The sequence below is a fragment of the Vicugna pacos genome, unplaced genomic scaffold, assembly GCF_048564905.1.
Source record: "Vicugna pacos unplaced genomic scaffold, VicPac4 scaffold_18, whole genome shotgun sequence".
In the NCBI taxonomy this organism is placed as follows: domain Eukaryota; kingdom Metazoa; phylum Chordata; class Mammalia; order Artiodactyla; family Camelidae; genus Vicugna; species Vicugna pacos.
The window spans coordinates 4,550,838-4,566,139 of NW_027328739.1; the positions used below are offsets into that span (position 1 = coordinate 4,550,838).

The 15,302-nt window shown below is 48.2% G+C and overlaps 1 protein-coding gene across 1 annotated transcript in view; it reads right to left on the reverse strand.

The window, feature by feature from the left end:
• LOC140692871 (uncharacterized) overlaps positions 1 to 14,830 on the reverse strand; it is a 15,325-nt gene extending 495 nt beyond the window's left edge. Inside the window, exons 1-2 of the mRNA XM_072957092.1 lie at positions 14,821 to 14,830; positions 1,166 to 3,487 (exon numbers count right to left, since the gene is read on the reverse strand). Coding sequence (XP_072813193.1) covers positions 1,166 to 3,487; positions 14,821 to 14,830 — 2,332 coding nt within the window. The remainder of the gene's footprint in view (positions 1 to 1,165; positions 3,488 to 14,820) is intronic.
• Between the last annotated feature and the right edge of the window lie 472 nt (positions 14,831 to 15,302).

Sequence of the window (15,302 nt, forward strand, 5' to 3'; positions counted from 1 at the left end):
CATGAAAAAGAATCTTGTTCTTAGCAATTTTTTTTTAAAAAAAAATGCGTATTTGTCCATTTAGAGCTCAAATCAATTAAGGGATATAAGCCCCAGGTGCTTTTTTTGGTATTTTGACCAGGGAAGATTTCTGTTTCTGACTTTTCTCTTAAACTGTTACTGAAGCTACATGCTCTGTTTTCCTTGTGTCTGTATGTATCTGTTTATAAATCACATTTTTCATTGTGTACCTCTAGAGGGTATTAATACATGAGATAATAAAGTCTCCTATGTTAAAGGAACTCTGTTCTAATTGAGTTAAATAAACACTTTTTAAAAATTCTTATAAAATAAAACTGAACTTCTAATACCTTAAGAGTTCTGAAATTTTAAAACAAGCGTCTTACAGAACTTATAAAATACTTGCAGAATCCAAATTCAAATTGCTAAGGCAAATCATTAATCAACAAGGCTCATTCAACCATTTTAGTTTAATAAAAAACAGCTATCTCCTCTCTGATTCATCAGTGTGAAGTTTCCCTTTCCCTCTACATTTCAAGCCAGTCAAACTAAAGTTCTGATCATGCCATGCTCTTTTCCAGCCCTGCACAAGCTGTCCTCTGCAGCTGGCGTTTACTGCCTGTTTTGATTCCGTGGAAAACTTACTGTTTGTGTAAAATTAAGCTCAATGAGCACATGTTCTGTGGTCATGCCTCCTTAATACCAGAACTGTCTGGGGTTAGTAACAGTAACGACTATGATGGTAAGCGCACTGGGCCATGTAGCAGTTACGCGTTCACCACTGTGACCACTTAACCCTCCCCCGCAGAAGTGACCGGTGAACTTCGCTCCTTTCCCCCTTCTCTCCTACTCCTTCCCTTAAGTTACCCTAGTATTTTGCATGTACAGTGTTTTGACAGTTATCTGAAACACTGTTTTAAACCGTCAGTTGAAAAGGGAAGACAAAATGTTACACCTGGCCCAGAGGAGGAGAGGGGTGGGGAGTGGCTCAGAGGAAGCCGAACAGGACGCGCGGCCCCCGATCACAACACAGCCCTGTTCCTTCCCGAGTTTCGCAGCCGGGAAAGCAGAGGCGTGGGGCCCGGACTGCTTCGGGGCCTTCGTGGGAGGCCGAGGGAGGGATGGAGACCCGCGCAGGGCTGGGGAGGGGCCCGCAGGGACTCACCGTCTGTGCAGCGGCTCCTGACCCACAGCTGGGCGGGCGGCGGTGGCGGTTGAGGCGGCGGTGCCGGCTGAAGAGGTGGCGGCTGCGGTGCCGGCTGAAGGGGCTGAGGCGGCATCGGCGGCGTTACCTGCTGAGGCGGCTGTTCCGGCTGAGGGGGCCGAGGCGGCGGCGGCTGCAGTGCCGGCTGAGGGGGCTGAGGCGGCATCGGCGGCGGTCCCGGCTGAAGCGGCGGCGGCTGCGGTGCCAGCTGAGGGGGCTGGGCGGGCGGCGGTGCCGGTAGAGGCTGCGGTGCCGGCTGAAGGGGCCGAAGCGGCGGCGGCTGCGGTGCCGGCTGAAGGGGCTGAGGCGGCATCGGCGGCGGTACCGGCTGAAGCGGCGGCGGCTGCGGTGCCAGCTGAGGGGGCTGGGCGGGCGGCGGTGGCGGTAGAGGCTGCGGTGCCGGCTGAAGGGGCTGAGGCGGCGGCAGCTGCAGTGCCGGATTAAGGGGCTGAAGCGGCGGCGGTTGCGGTGCCGGCTGAGGGGGCTGGGAGGGCGGCGGTGGCGGTTGAGGCTGCGGTGCCGGCTGAAGGGGCCGAGGCGGCGGCGGCTGCGGTGCCGGCTGAAGGGGCTGAGGCGGCATCGGCGCGGGACCGGCTGAAGCGGTGGCGGCTGCGGTGCCGGGTGAGGGGGCTGGAGGTTCGGCGGCTGCGGTGCAGGCTGAGGGGTCCGAGGCGGCGGCGGCTGCGGTGCCGGCTGAGGGGGCTGGGCGGGCGGCGGTGGCGGTAGAGTCTGCGATGCCGGCTGAAGGGGCCGAGGCGGCGGCGGCTGCGGTGCCGGCTGAAGGGGCTGAGGCGGCATTGGCGGCGTTACCTGCTGAGGCGGCTGTTCCGGCTGAGGGGGCTGGGCGGGCGGCGGTGGCGGTAGAGTCTGCGATGCCGGCTGAAGGGGCCGAGGCGGTGGCGGCTGCGGTGCCGGCTGAAGGGGCTGAGGCGGCATCGGCGGCGGTACCGGCTGAAGCGGCGGCGGCTGCGGTGCCAGCTGAGGGGGCTGGGCGGGCGGCGGTGGCGGTAGAGGCTGCGGTGCCGGCTGAAGGGGCCGAGGCGGCGGCGGCTGCGGTGCCGGCTGAGGGGGCTGGGGGGTCGGCGGCTGCGGTGCTGGCTGAGGGGGCTGGGCGGGCGGCGGTGGCGGTAGAGGCTGCGGTGCCGGCTGAAGGGGCTGAGGCGGCGGCAGCTGCAGTGCCGGCTGAAGGGGCTGAAGCGGCGGCGGTTGCGGTGCCGGCTGAGGGGGCTGGGAGGGCGGCGATGGCGGTTGAGGCTGCGATGCCGGCTGAAGGGGCTGAGACGGCGTCGGCGGCCGTGCCTGCTGAGGCGGCATCGGCGCCGGTACCGGCTGAAGCGGCGGCGGCTGCGGTGCCAGCTGAGGGGGCTGGGCGGGCGGCGGTGCCGGTAGAGGCTGCGGTGCCGGCTGAAGCGGCCGAGGCGGCGGCGGCTGCGGTGCCGGCTGAAGGGGCCGAGGCGGCGGCGGCGGCGGTGCCAGCTGAGGGGGCTGGGCGGGCAGCGGTGGCGGTATAGGCTGCGGTGCCGGCTGAAGGGGCTGAGGCGGCGGCGGTTGCGGTGCCGGCTGAGGGGGCTGGGAGGGCGGCGATGGCGGTTGAGGCTGCGATGCCGGCTGAAGGGGCTGATACGGCGTCGGCGGCCGTGCCTGCTGAGGCGTCATCGGCACCGGTACCGGCTGAAGCGGTGGCGGCTGCGGTGCCGGGTGAGGGGGCTGGAGGTTCGGCGGCTGCGGTGCCGGCTGAGGGGGCTGGGCGGGCGGCGGTGGCGGTAGAGGCTGCGATGCCGGCTGAAGGGGCCGAGGCGGCGGCGGCGGCGGTACCGGCTGAAGCAGCGGCGGCTGCGGTGCCAGCTGAGGGGGCTGGGCGGTCGGCGGTGGCGGTAGAGGCTGCGGTGCCGGCTGAAGGGGCTGAGGCGGCATCGGCGGCATTACCTGCTGAGGCGGCTGTTCCGGCTGAGGGGGCCGAGGCGGCGGCGGCTGCAGTGCCGGCTGAGGGGGCTGAGGCGGCATCGGCGGCGGTACCGGCTGAAGCGGCGGCGTCTGCGGTGCCAGCTGAGGGGGCTGGGCGGGCGGCGGTGCCGGTAGAGGCTGCGGTGCCGGCTGAAGGGGCTGAGGCGGCATCGGCGGCGTTACCGGCTGAGGCGGCTGTTCCGGCTGAGGGGGCCGAGGCGGCGGCGGCTGCGATGCCGGCTGAAGGGGCTGAGACGGCGTCGGCTGCCGTGCCTGCTGAGGCGGCATCGGCGCCGGTATCGGCTGAAGGAGCTGAAGCGGCGGCGGCTGCGATGCCGGCTTAGGGGGCTGAGGCGGCGGCGGCGGCTGCTGGAAGGACTTGAGGGACTCGAAGGCCTTCACCATCTTTTCCAGGGTCGCCATGGCGGCCTCCCGCCACGCGGGGACAGCCCCCGGGGTCGCCGATCCGACCGGCGTCTCTGGTCAGCAGCGGTGGCAGTGAACGGGGCTCGGGGCCGCCAGCAGTTGCGGACCCCAAGCGCGCGGCCATCTTGGAACCGTCCCGACAGTCCCCGCGGCCCTGCGTCCTGCCACGCTCCGCCGGTGGGGCGGGGCCGGGCCGCGGGATTGACTGCCAGAGGCAGCGGCCTCCGCCAATGGCTGCCTCGCTCGCCCCTTGGGCTCAAAGAGCCGCCACGGCTGCTGGAGTTACTGCCGTTCTTCCCGGCGATGGACGGGGGGTACTGCACGGGGATCGGGAGGGCGGTTCGGGGGCGGGGTTGCAAGGCACGGCGAGGAGGGTGGGGAGGGCGGGTGACTTGTGATTGAGGGTCTCTCTTGGCGAGGGGCGTCCCCGGATGACGCATAGCATGTGGCAGGGAGGCCAGGCAGTGGGCTGGGAGCCCGAGACCCCCGCGGGGCGCTTGCCCACCCCGCGGCGCGGGCGGAGGGCCGGCTCGCCGGACAGCCTGCTATAATATGTTGACTGTTACATATTTGGCCTTACCCTTGTTAGTAGCCTCAAATCACTCCTTGTTCACCTTCAGGATCATTATCATAGATATACTTCTGACAATCCTCGTACTTAACTATGTTCCCTCATGCTACAGGGGCATGCACATGCTATTCTCACTCTTAGAAATAATCTTTTACAGATCAATCCCCTACTCCCCTCAAGGGATTTGCCTATCTAATTCCAATCACTCTCATTGCTCAGCTAATTTGTGAATTCATAAAGCCCATTACATTAACATAATTCCTTAACACCATGTAATTCTCCTTTATCACAATTATTAAAGTATACTTTATAATAACATAAAAACTCTTCCATGTGTATCTTTTCAAATTAGAGTTCCCTCTGGCTATATGTCCAGGAGTGGGATTACTAGATCATATAGTAAGTCTAGTTTTAGTTTTTTGAGGAATCTCCATACTATTCTCCATAATGGCTGCACCAAACTATATTCCCACCAACAGTGTCAGAGGGTTCCCTTTTCTCCACACCCTCTCCAGCATTTATTCTTTGTGGACTTTCTAATGGTGGTCATTCTGGTTGGTGTGAGGTGATACCTCATTGTGGTTATGATTTGCATTTCTCTGGTAATTAGTGATATTGAGCATTTTTTCATGTACCTAATGGCCATTTGCATGTCTTCATTTGAGAATTGCTTGTTAGGCTCTTCTGCCCATTTTTGGATTGGGTCTTTTTTTTATTTGTTTAATAAATTTCTTAAATGCAAGGCATACTGATAACATACCTACCTTTTGCAAAAGAATGAGTAGCTTTCTTAAAAAAGTCTTTTGATTTTGTAGTTCTTAAGCAGAATAACTTTTTGATTCTATGAATCTCATATAGTCTTCTCATGATTGTTAATTCAACAAATATTAATAAGGGCTTAATATGTTCAGAGCACTGTCCTAGACACTGGGTTTGGGATGAAGACTAAAGGTGATATGGTAGTTTGCTTATGGAGTTTACAGTCTAGTAGGGGGAGGGGTGCAATAGACAGGTAAATACATTTGCAGTAATAAACTGTGAAGAACTTATAGAAAGAGAGATTAAGAGCCATGAGAGCTGGTCAGGAAATTAGATGATGTTTGATTTAAAATGTACAAGATAATAAGAAACTAATCAAGTAAAAGAACCTGGTGAGTGAGACAGGGGTGAGGGCTCATTGCAGACAGAATGAAATTGAGGAAATTTGTTACACAGCAATAGATAACTAATACACTCTTCTGCTCTTTCCACTTTACAGGCTGCCTCCGCTCTGGGAGCTGTTAAATATTTATGATTTACAATGATAATGGTGGCGCTCCCCAAACAGGAAAGACCATGATTTGCTCCAGGGAGTGGAAGTTCCATGTGATTATAGTTCACAAGTGAAGAGAGTGGTACTAGGTGTGGTTACAGAAGTAGGTGGCAAGATGTGAGCTTGTGGTTGAGATTGTTAAGTATGATCTCCCTGGATGACTTTTTTTGGCCAGCCAGAAAAATAGATTGGAAGGAAAAAAAACGAGAAAGGGAGCTGTTGCAGTATTTCAGAAGAAAGGTAGTGGTGCTGGTACTAGGTTGGTGGCATTTGACATCGGGGCATGCATTCAAGACACATTTCAAGGTGGCCTCAGGGGGACTTGCTGTTGATTGAACATGGATGGAGGTTAAAGGAGAGAGAGGAATTGTGGACAATATTCCAGTTGGCTTCAGGCTTGAAGACCTGTGTAGATGGAGATGCCTGGGAGGTAATTTGTCAGGAAATTAAGATTTCTGCTTTAGGCTTATTGAGTTGAGTGTGCACATGGCAAGTAGGGATCTCAAGTTGACAGCTGGGTATGTGAATCTGGAGGCATAAATGTGGGGTTCTTTGGCATTTTATGTACCTTTACTTTTCAGGAGAGAGAAGAGATGTCCTTGGGCTGAACCCTGAGAAATGGCAATATTTGGAATGCAGGCAGAAAAGAAGTTTGTTTTCTAGACCTGTCAGTCTGTTTCTTTTTTTGCTATATTCACTAATTTGTTTTATTTTTTAGAGTCTGCCTATAAGAGGTAACATACAGAATTTGTCTTTTTCTTGCCTTATTTCACTAAGCATGCTACCCTCCAAGTCCATCCACTGGACTTGGAAATTGTTGCAGAATTTTATTCTTCTTTTATGGATAAGTAGTATCAATGTAGTTTTAACTTGCTTTGCTCTTATTATGAGTGAGGGTAAGTGTCTTTTCATGTGGTCAGGAGCCACTCACATTTCCCTTATGATCTCTCAGTTCACATCTTTATTACATATCATGTCCTTAGAAGTGTTATTGGCCTCTTCTCTGTTTTCAGATGATCTGTGTATATATGAAGGACATTAACCCTTTGTTTATGAAAAAGTTGCAAGTAGTTTTTCCTACTTGGTCACTGAGCAGGGTTGCTCTTTACTAGGCCTGCTGCATGACGGTGTCAGACACTGTGCCCAAGCTCCTCCTTGGCCTCGCTCTCCAGGCCTCCCATCCAACACTTCTATGGATAATCACATTTTTTTTTTGCTTTAGCACCAGTGTCAATTTCCATTGCTTTTAACCAAGAGTCTTGACTAAGACACACGGAAAGGAGAGAGAAAGTAGAATTCCGGGTAATGAATTGCACTTCATTTTGCATAGAACTCGGTCCAGCAACTCCTACTGGCTTTTGAGAGGGAGACGTAGAGGACATTCTTACAAATAGTAGCATCTGCTTTAAGCCAGGCAGGTGAAACCCTGGGTATTCTCTCCATGGCTAAGTTAAAGACAAGCAGTGGACTCCATGATCCAAAGTTGCACAGATGTTTTATACACCATCTCCTACCAGCTCTGCTCCAGTCTTCTCCTGCCCCGGATTCTTGGCTCCATTCCATACTCAGGCCACCACAATGTTCTTGGTTGAATGTTTCACTCGCATCTCCTCCTTGGGACCCGATGGACGTCTCTGACTCATCACCTCCAAACTGTCCTGTTGACTTGCCCCTTGGGACCTAATCCCTGGCTTCCTGGCAGGTGGAAGGGCCAACACGCCATCCTAGCTTGATCCATTTTCCTCCAGTCTCTGGATTCAGGGGGCAGGCCAGTTGCTCCAGGGACCAGAGATAGATTGTATCTCATGGGAAACTTGACCTGGAGGAAGTGGAACACTTACATTTGAGGGGAGACAGCAGCTCTAATGAACGGGGCTGATGGACTGAGAGCAAGTCACCAGCACTTACAGGGCCCCCTTCCTCTATCCTCCCTGAGGGGGACCCTAGTTCCACTCCAACTCCTTTGTCCTGGAAAAAAGGATTAGGTCAACTAGACAAAGGGCTTTACAAATTCTTAAGAAACAAAGCCCACCATTTTTTAATGAGTTCAAAGTGTTGGCCTTTTTTATGTCTTGTCCGTGAGGGGAATAGACTAAATATGTCATCAGAATCCTCTATTCTCTTGAAATTCAGAATTCCATATTTCCTATTTCTCTTCCCCATGAAACTCACACTTCAGGGCTCTGAAGCCACTTATATTGACAACCTTAATAGCCACAAAAAAGTCTGGAGATAAGTTGGGGTGGAGTGGTGGGGGAGAGGAGAGAGATTACTCCGAGGACCTCACAAAGTGGCTGGGGTGCCCCCTTGAGCTGCTGCAGTGGTTGCTGGGTAATGCAATACTGATGGTTCCTGACAGGGAGATGTATTGCATATTCTCTGTCCATCCTGGAGAGTTGAATTCTACTGTCATTTTCTTTTCACCTCATAGACGATCAGCTTAAATCTTTTCCTGTGTTGTTAAAAACTAGAATCAGTGTGAACAGTGTCATTGGGAAAAGTTAGACATTTCTGAGCATGTGAACCAAGAAAAATAGATGGTAAAATTAATGTGAAATGATCTCTATCGAAGTCGTTATGTTTGATCGGTTTTTCTAAGGCATTAACCTCAGCGGTGTCTTCGAGGGATGCTTTCAAGACACAGCACTCTTATAAAAGATGACAGCAAAGTCAGTGGGCTAAAAGATAGACTGGGACCTGGAGGACCCCACTTGAAATTCCATTTTCCTCCTGAATCTCGGAGGAGCAATGGCACAGTCATGTAGGCTGTCGCAGCTTTGGTTTTGCTGTCTGTAAATGGGAACATTAGCTTCTTATATAGTATAACAGCTTATAATTTCTTCACATTGCAGAAGCATTGTACTTTTATTTGGGAAAAATGCAGACAGACAAGAAGAATGCAAAATATATCCTCAGTCCTCCTTTCTCAGCCCCGAGGAAATGATTACTGCTCTTTGGTGGGTACCATTTGAGAAGTCCAGATTATCTTCTTTGTGTCCTGAGTCTTGAGAACCATTCTTGAGCAATGACTGGTGAACCTTGAACAGTCAGTCAGATTTCACCCCATTTCAGTCTGTCACCTTTCTCTTTCTTCTTGAAGTATGAAGGTCTTGAAGGAAAATAAGGTCAATCATACCAAAAGATCCATATGATTGGTTTACGAAATAGACTTCACATTACATCATGAAATTGTTAATTTGTGCCACGTGAAGTAGGTAAAATTTCAGACATGGATAATATGCCCAGGGCAACCATATTGGCAAACACTGATCCTGTGGAACTTTGTTGAATGTCTATAAATGGTTCTCAGTTAATTGTATAGGGGAGAGTGACATCTTTGCTAATGGGGCAACACGGTGGTAAATAGAACAAGGTCTTGGCTGATGGAAAAACCCTCCTAGGGTGGGTTCAGGAATTGAGAAAGACCTTGACCTCTCTGTGATGCTGCAAAGGGCAGCCCTTGGGGACCATGGTGATGCAGTGGCCACACCAGGCTGGCCAGATGATTAAAGCCTTTGTTGCTCTTGTGAAATGGTGTATCTCCTAACCTTGCTGGGGGCCTCTCTGGGTTTGTCTGTCTGTAAAGAGGCAAGTAGTGTCCTTCCAATGTTATTCCCTCAGGGTGGGGGTGGGGGGAGGCTGAGGGCTGGAATCCAAGATGGCTCCTGACGGCTCATGGATTGGGAGCTAGTTGCCTGGGAAGAGGCACGGGAGGGAAGTTTTACACAGAACATCGTGTGCATTTGAGTTCTCTAACATGTACAAATGCTATCTATTCTGAAAATAAATCAACTTTAACATTTAAAAAAATCCAAACAGACAAATGTCAGTGAAAAATAAATCTGGCATTTCAGGTGGAGGTTAGATTGCTATACAGGATTTTAAAAGCCTGAATGCAGTTTAGTTCTCTTGGAATCATCCAAGGAATATGACAAAATATTCCCTCATGGAAAATGCTACATCCTGTAACACCTTGGCTTAATGAAAAAAAAAAAATCTAGACCATTCCAGTTCGGTGCTCTGACCACAGGATTCAAACCCCCCTAACTAAGGCCCCCTAAAGAATCCAGGGGGATTTCCTCCTGACGAAGCTATGAACCAAGCCCTCTTCCAGTGATGAAATGGGTTCTGCGTTATCTTTACACCAGAGAAGCTCCTCTAATGCTTAACCGTGTTTTGTTATTTTTAAATTTTATAATGAGTTTTCAGGCTAACGGGCACTTCTTGAGACTCTCTGAGAGAGGGGGTCTCTTGGTTCATTACTCTGTGCACAGCAGCATTTGGAATGTCACTGTGCTAGCAGGTCATTCATGTCATCTGTGTGATTTAAATACATGCAACCAGTGGTCCTAGATTAGTGTCTGTAGTTCCTCCCCATGGTAGATCACACCGCTACTCAATCAGTCTGTGTTCCTCCCATGATCTACATTTATTTTCCAGAAATTTTGCATTTTGCTTTTAATTTGGGGAAGGAATGTGCTTGCTGGCTAGAAAACACACCTAACCCAGACTGTATTGTGATAACCTTTCTTTGTTAAGCAATTTCTTTTATAGTTCTGGGCAAGAAAACATTATGTATTTCCTACCTACCTATCTCAATCATTGAGATTTCATGAGGATTATCCAGAAGTCAATAACCAAAAGGAAACATCAAATGAAATTGTTTCCACGTTAAGAACTCAAGGCCAGATGTAAGCATACATTTGTTTGGACCCTTTTGCATCCACGTGCCTTTGCAACACTACACTTGATTTTGGATATTTCCAAAATCTTTTTTCGGACTCCCTTTTCATGCTCAGTGTGCCCTCTTGCAGTCTGTCTAGTTCCCTGTTTCCTTGCCTTTCATCCTATTCCCCTCTGGGCCAATGAGAACACCTGCAGGCTTGTAAACCAATATCCTGGTTCAATCTCAATACCATCAGAGGAAACCGAGTTTTCAACAGTCCTGATTTCTGCTTTTCTCTCTGAACTGTGTGAGGTTGATTAAATGATACACTTGACACCTATGTTCTTAAAAGAGACGCTCATTTAATGGGATGCAGCAATCAAATACAATTTCCCCCTTATTTTATTTTTCTCTGAGCTGTTTTTATCGTGAACAATGATAAGCATACTGTAAAAATACGTAAAGCATAAAGGTACTGCTTAATAAGTTATTGTAAGGCAAAGAGTATTAAACATCACCCAGGTAAATAGAGCATTGCCAGCAACACAGAAGGCCCTCACTTGTTCCTTTCCAATCACATCTCCCTCCCTTCCCACCAATTAACCAATAGCCTGCCCTCCCACCTGCCACTTCTAACTGGTGAGATCCCAGCAGAAGCCGGAGGGCAGGTGGCCCATGTGAAGAAATCCACGCTGGCCATGGGAGTGGGTGGAGAATGGTGGAGACTAGATCTGGAGGGGCAAGTGGAGCATGTCCAGAACAGGCTCCTTTTGCTTGACCTTGCCTGGAGAGATTTACTCACCTCGTTGCACATAATTTTTTTGTTTATTTTCACAGCTGTGTGCTGCTCTACTGTGTGAGTTTATTATTTATCCATTTACTGTTGTTGGACTTCTCGGCTGGACCTTGGTTTTAGCTTTCAGAACTGATGTCTTCCATTGGGGCACATGCCTGGTTTCTGTTGTCAGAATCACAGAATATGTCTAGGATCAGAGTCACTGGGAAATGTGGCATATGTACATTCAGCTTCAGGACACAGTGATTAAGTGTTTCTAGACGTTGATGCGCTCATTTGCACTTCCACCAGCAGTTCATGAGATTTCTGTTGTTTCATAGAGTTGCAAATCTTAGGTTCTGTCAATCTTTTAAATTTTAACCATACTGTGTGTAATATTCCTTATTATAAAAAAATCCTCATATGTAGGTATGTGTGTGTGTGTATATCTATATATCTACATATCTTCCTACTTTATGGCTTTTTTCCCCTGTCTTAATCATGTATTTTTATGGCTAGAAGCCTTAAAATTTATTACAGCCTAATTTATCAATATTTTCTTTTATAGTTAGTGCTTGTATGTTTCTTATAAAAATAATTCCCTCTTTATTTAGATTTTCCAATTTCTCCTCATAGTGTTTTATAGTTTTCTGTGTGGAAGATTGTCATATTTTGCATTAGTTTTATTGCTAGGTATTTTATATTTTTGATGCTATTGCAAATAGTAACTTTTTTAAACTTCATTTTTTTATTGTTTGTGGCTGTTACAGAGAAGCTAAGTTAATTTTTGTATATTGATTTTGTATTACATAGCAACTTGTTTTCCAGCCAGGAAAACAGAAACTAGTCTAAGTATTTTATACAGAGAGAACTTAATATAAAGTGTTTATAACAGGTGATAGAGGAACTGAGAATTGAAAGAAGAGAATTAATGGGGTGACCCAAATGATTAAAAAAAATGAAACAGTAAGCTGTTTCCATGTCTAGACTGGAAGAATTCAAAAAGAAGATAGTATTTTTTATTACTAATTTTTTTATTAACTTATACTCAGTTTACAATGTTGTGTCAGTCTCTGGTGTACAGCAAAATTCTTCAGTCATACATGAATATGCATATATTCATTTTCATATTCTTTTTCACAGTGAGCTACCATAAGATATTAAATATATTTCCCTGTGCTCTACAGTATAAACTTGTTTATCTATTTATATGTACCAGTCAGTATCTGCAAATCTTGAACTCCCAGTTTATCCCTTCCTACCACCCTCTCCCCTGACAACCACAAGTCTGTATTCTATGTCTGTGAGTCTGTTTCTGTTTTATATACAAGTTCATTTGTCTTTTTTTTTTAAGATTCCACATATGAATGATGTCATATGGTATTTTTCTTTCTCTTTCCTGCTGACTTCACTTAGAATGACATTCTCCAGGGCCATCCATGTTGCTACAAATGGCATTATTTTATCTTTTTTATAGCTGAGTAGTACTCCATTACACACACACACACACACACACACACACCAAAATTAATAGTATTATTGAACCCAGAGACCAGCATTATTCAGCAGAAGTGGAACCAGAGACAGCATGTGCTACAGAAGCTGGAAAGAATCAGTAGTTCCCTGAGATGTCCCTTGAAGCAGAGAGAGAAAAATACTCTGTTCCAGCCCCCACCTCCTACTAATATTCAGCCAACGCCTTCCATTGGCTGAATGAATGTAGGAGCCAGAGGACAAGAGAGATTGCAAAATTGTATTCCCTTCAGTCCATACAGGACAGGAGAGAAATGGAATGGATCTGAGGTGAATAGATAGCTGTCCAGCTGATGCTTACTTATCCTGATAATTTCTCTCTCTCTCTCTGTGATCACACATTGTATCTTCCACAATTAATGACAGTTTTATTACTTCCTTGTCAAAGCTTAGACTGTTTATTTTTCTTGCCTTATTGCACTGTCAGATGTGGGAAGATTTATTGGCTCAGAGACCATCAAAGCATTCTGAGTGGCCCTCAGAGCTTTTGGACCAATCCACAGGCTCTTCCTGGACATCGCAGGCCTATCTCATTAGGACTAACTCTGCCGACCTCATTTTTGGAATTTCAGAGCTAGAAGAGTTGAAAGGAGTCATCCTGTCCAGGCGTGGGCAAACTACATCTCTACAGCCCTTGGGTCAAATTCAGCCTGCTCCTTGTTCTTGTAAATTAAGTTTTATTGGGACATAGACACACTTCCTTGAGTATGAATATCTGTGGCTGCTTTTATTTGAGTAGTTGGACAAAGACCATGTGGCCCTCAGAGCCCCAAATCTTTCTTACACAGCTCTTTACAGAGTAAGTTTGCCATCCCTGATGGAGTCCATCCTCTTCATCTGACAGGTGAGGGAATTGGTCACCACCCACGGTCACACAGCTGCTAGTGGCAGAGGGTGGATTAGATCCTAGACCTCCAGACTCCCAAATGAGTGTTGTTTACACTGCACTGTAGAATGAAAAGCCTCTCCCTGGTCCAACATGAAAGTCTGTGTTGTAAGTTGGGGCATATCCTGGGCAGGATGGAGGTCCTAATGTGGAGATGGGCGGGGGCCCTACCAATCAGATGGGAGGCCAGCAGATGCGGTGGCACAACCCTCCCGACGGTCATGGGCTTTCTCTCTGTCAACGGGTGAGACCCTGACAGTAACAGCTCTCCTTGCCCTCGGAGCAATACAAACAGGGAGAAACGTAAAAAGCGAGCCTCTTCTCTTCTTGTCCGAAGCCGTCTCACTCACAAGCAGTACCAGGACGATGTTAGGTTCTTCCACTGAAAGTATCAGACAAGTTAAATTTGTTAATATCAACTGGGAAGTATCATGTTACTGTGTTTTGAAAGTTAAAGGACCTGGAATTATTATTTACTCTCCTTGTTGCCATTGTTCACAGCTCCCAAGGCATAGAAAGCATTCAGCTAAATTCTCAAGTAACGCTGTTGGGTGAGGGATTCAGGGAGAATTTCTACTGAAACAGGAATGATCTCACGTTTGCTTTTCTCAATATTGAGGCTTGAGCTTTCTTCTCTTTGAAAAGGCATAATTATTAAAGAACACGTTAAACTATTTTACATTTTTTCCTTTCTCCTGTTCCTTAATCTCCCACATTTTCACTGTTTCTAATAAAGCACAGGAGTCTTGAAGTGGAAAGACTGATTCTGGGTATCAAGTTTGTCCTTATTCTTCGCTGTTTGCTGCTGCGTTGTTTTGGGGTTTAATTGCCAATTACTGTAAAAGAGCATTTACTTAACTAGATATTCTTGTAAGTGAGGACCTCATAGTAAGACTGATAAAGAACTTAACTTGATTTCTGTTAACCTAAACTTGTCATTTACTTTTTTTTTATTACTCTCTAGAAGAATTCTCTTTCTTAAAGTTCCCTTCAAGTTCTTCCTGCTCTGACATCTTTGCAAAACTATGACTTCAGATGGAAAATTTTAGAACCCAAATGTTGGATTTAATTTTTTGAAACTCTTGAGGAAGAAGTGAGAAGAGACAATTTGAGGGGTTTGCCATGTTATGATTTTTGAAACTCTGGAACAAGCAGTTGTACATTGCATAAGGTTTTCATTATGCTGTGATTCCAAAAAGGAGGCTGGATGCTTTGCTTCAGAAGTGGAGGAGGGGGGCAGGTGACTTTAAGTTAAGCACGAAATCAACTTTGACACGGGTCCCCAGAGCCAACAACCTGCACCGATCCCCTCCTGACTTTGTAGTGGAAAAGTCGTGGGCTTTGACCATCCATTACTGAAATGAGGCCACAGTTATGGTAATTTCCAGATTTCTCTCTCTTAAGGTTCTAACTTCTTGACCAAAGACAGTATAGCTGGTTCCCCCACCCCCATAGTTCCTCCTAGTTGATTTCTGAGAATCCTCAGCAGCTTGTCTGTCTTACCTCCAGCCATTGCCCGCACCTGCTGTTGGCAGTGGAAGGATGTCACAGTATCTCCCCCACCGAACTCACAGGTACCCGTAGCCCCACACCCCCACCTCATTCAGACGTTTCCTCCTCTTCCCTCTCCTCATCTGCTGGTGCCTCAATCACTGCTGAGGCCAGACTTCAGCTCAGTGCCAGACTTAGAGCTCAATGCCTTTTCCACTTGAGTGGAACTGGAGGCCTGGAGGGTCTGCGGTGATCCAACATTTGAAGGGAAAAGGATAAGGTTCCGTTAACACCATGCCTCTCACACCATGCACCTCGCACTGTGCCCCTCACACCGGTTGGGTGTACATCCCCGCCACCCCAACATCACAGTTTTCCCCACCTGTCTTGATCTGCAATTCCCTTTTATATGAACAGCTCTAATTAAGATCTCGCTGGCTTCATGGAAGATTTCAGCCAAGTCATCTTCAGGATCATGGTATTATGAGTTGAGA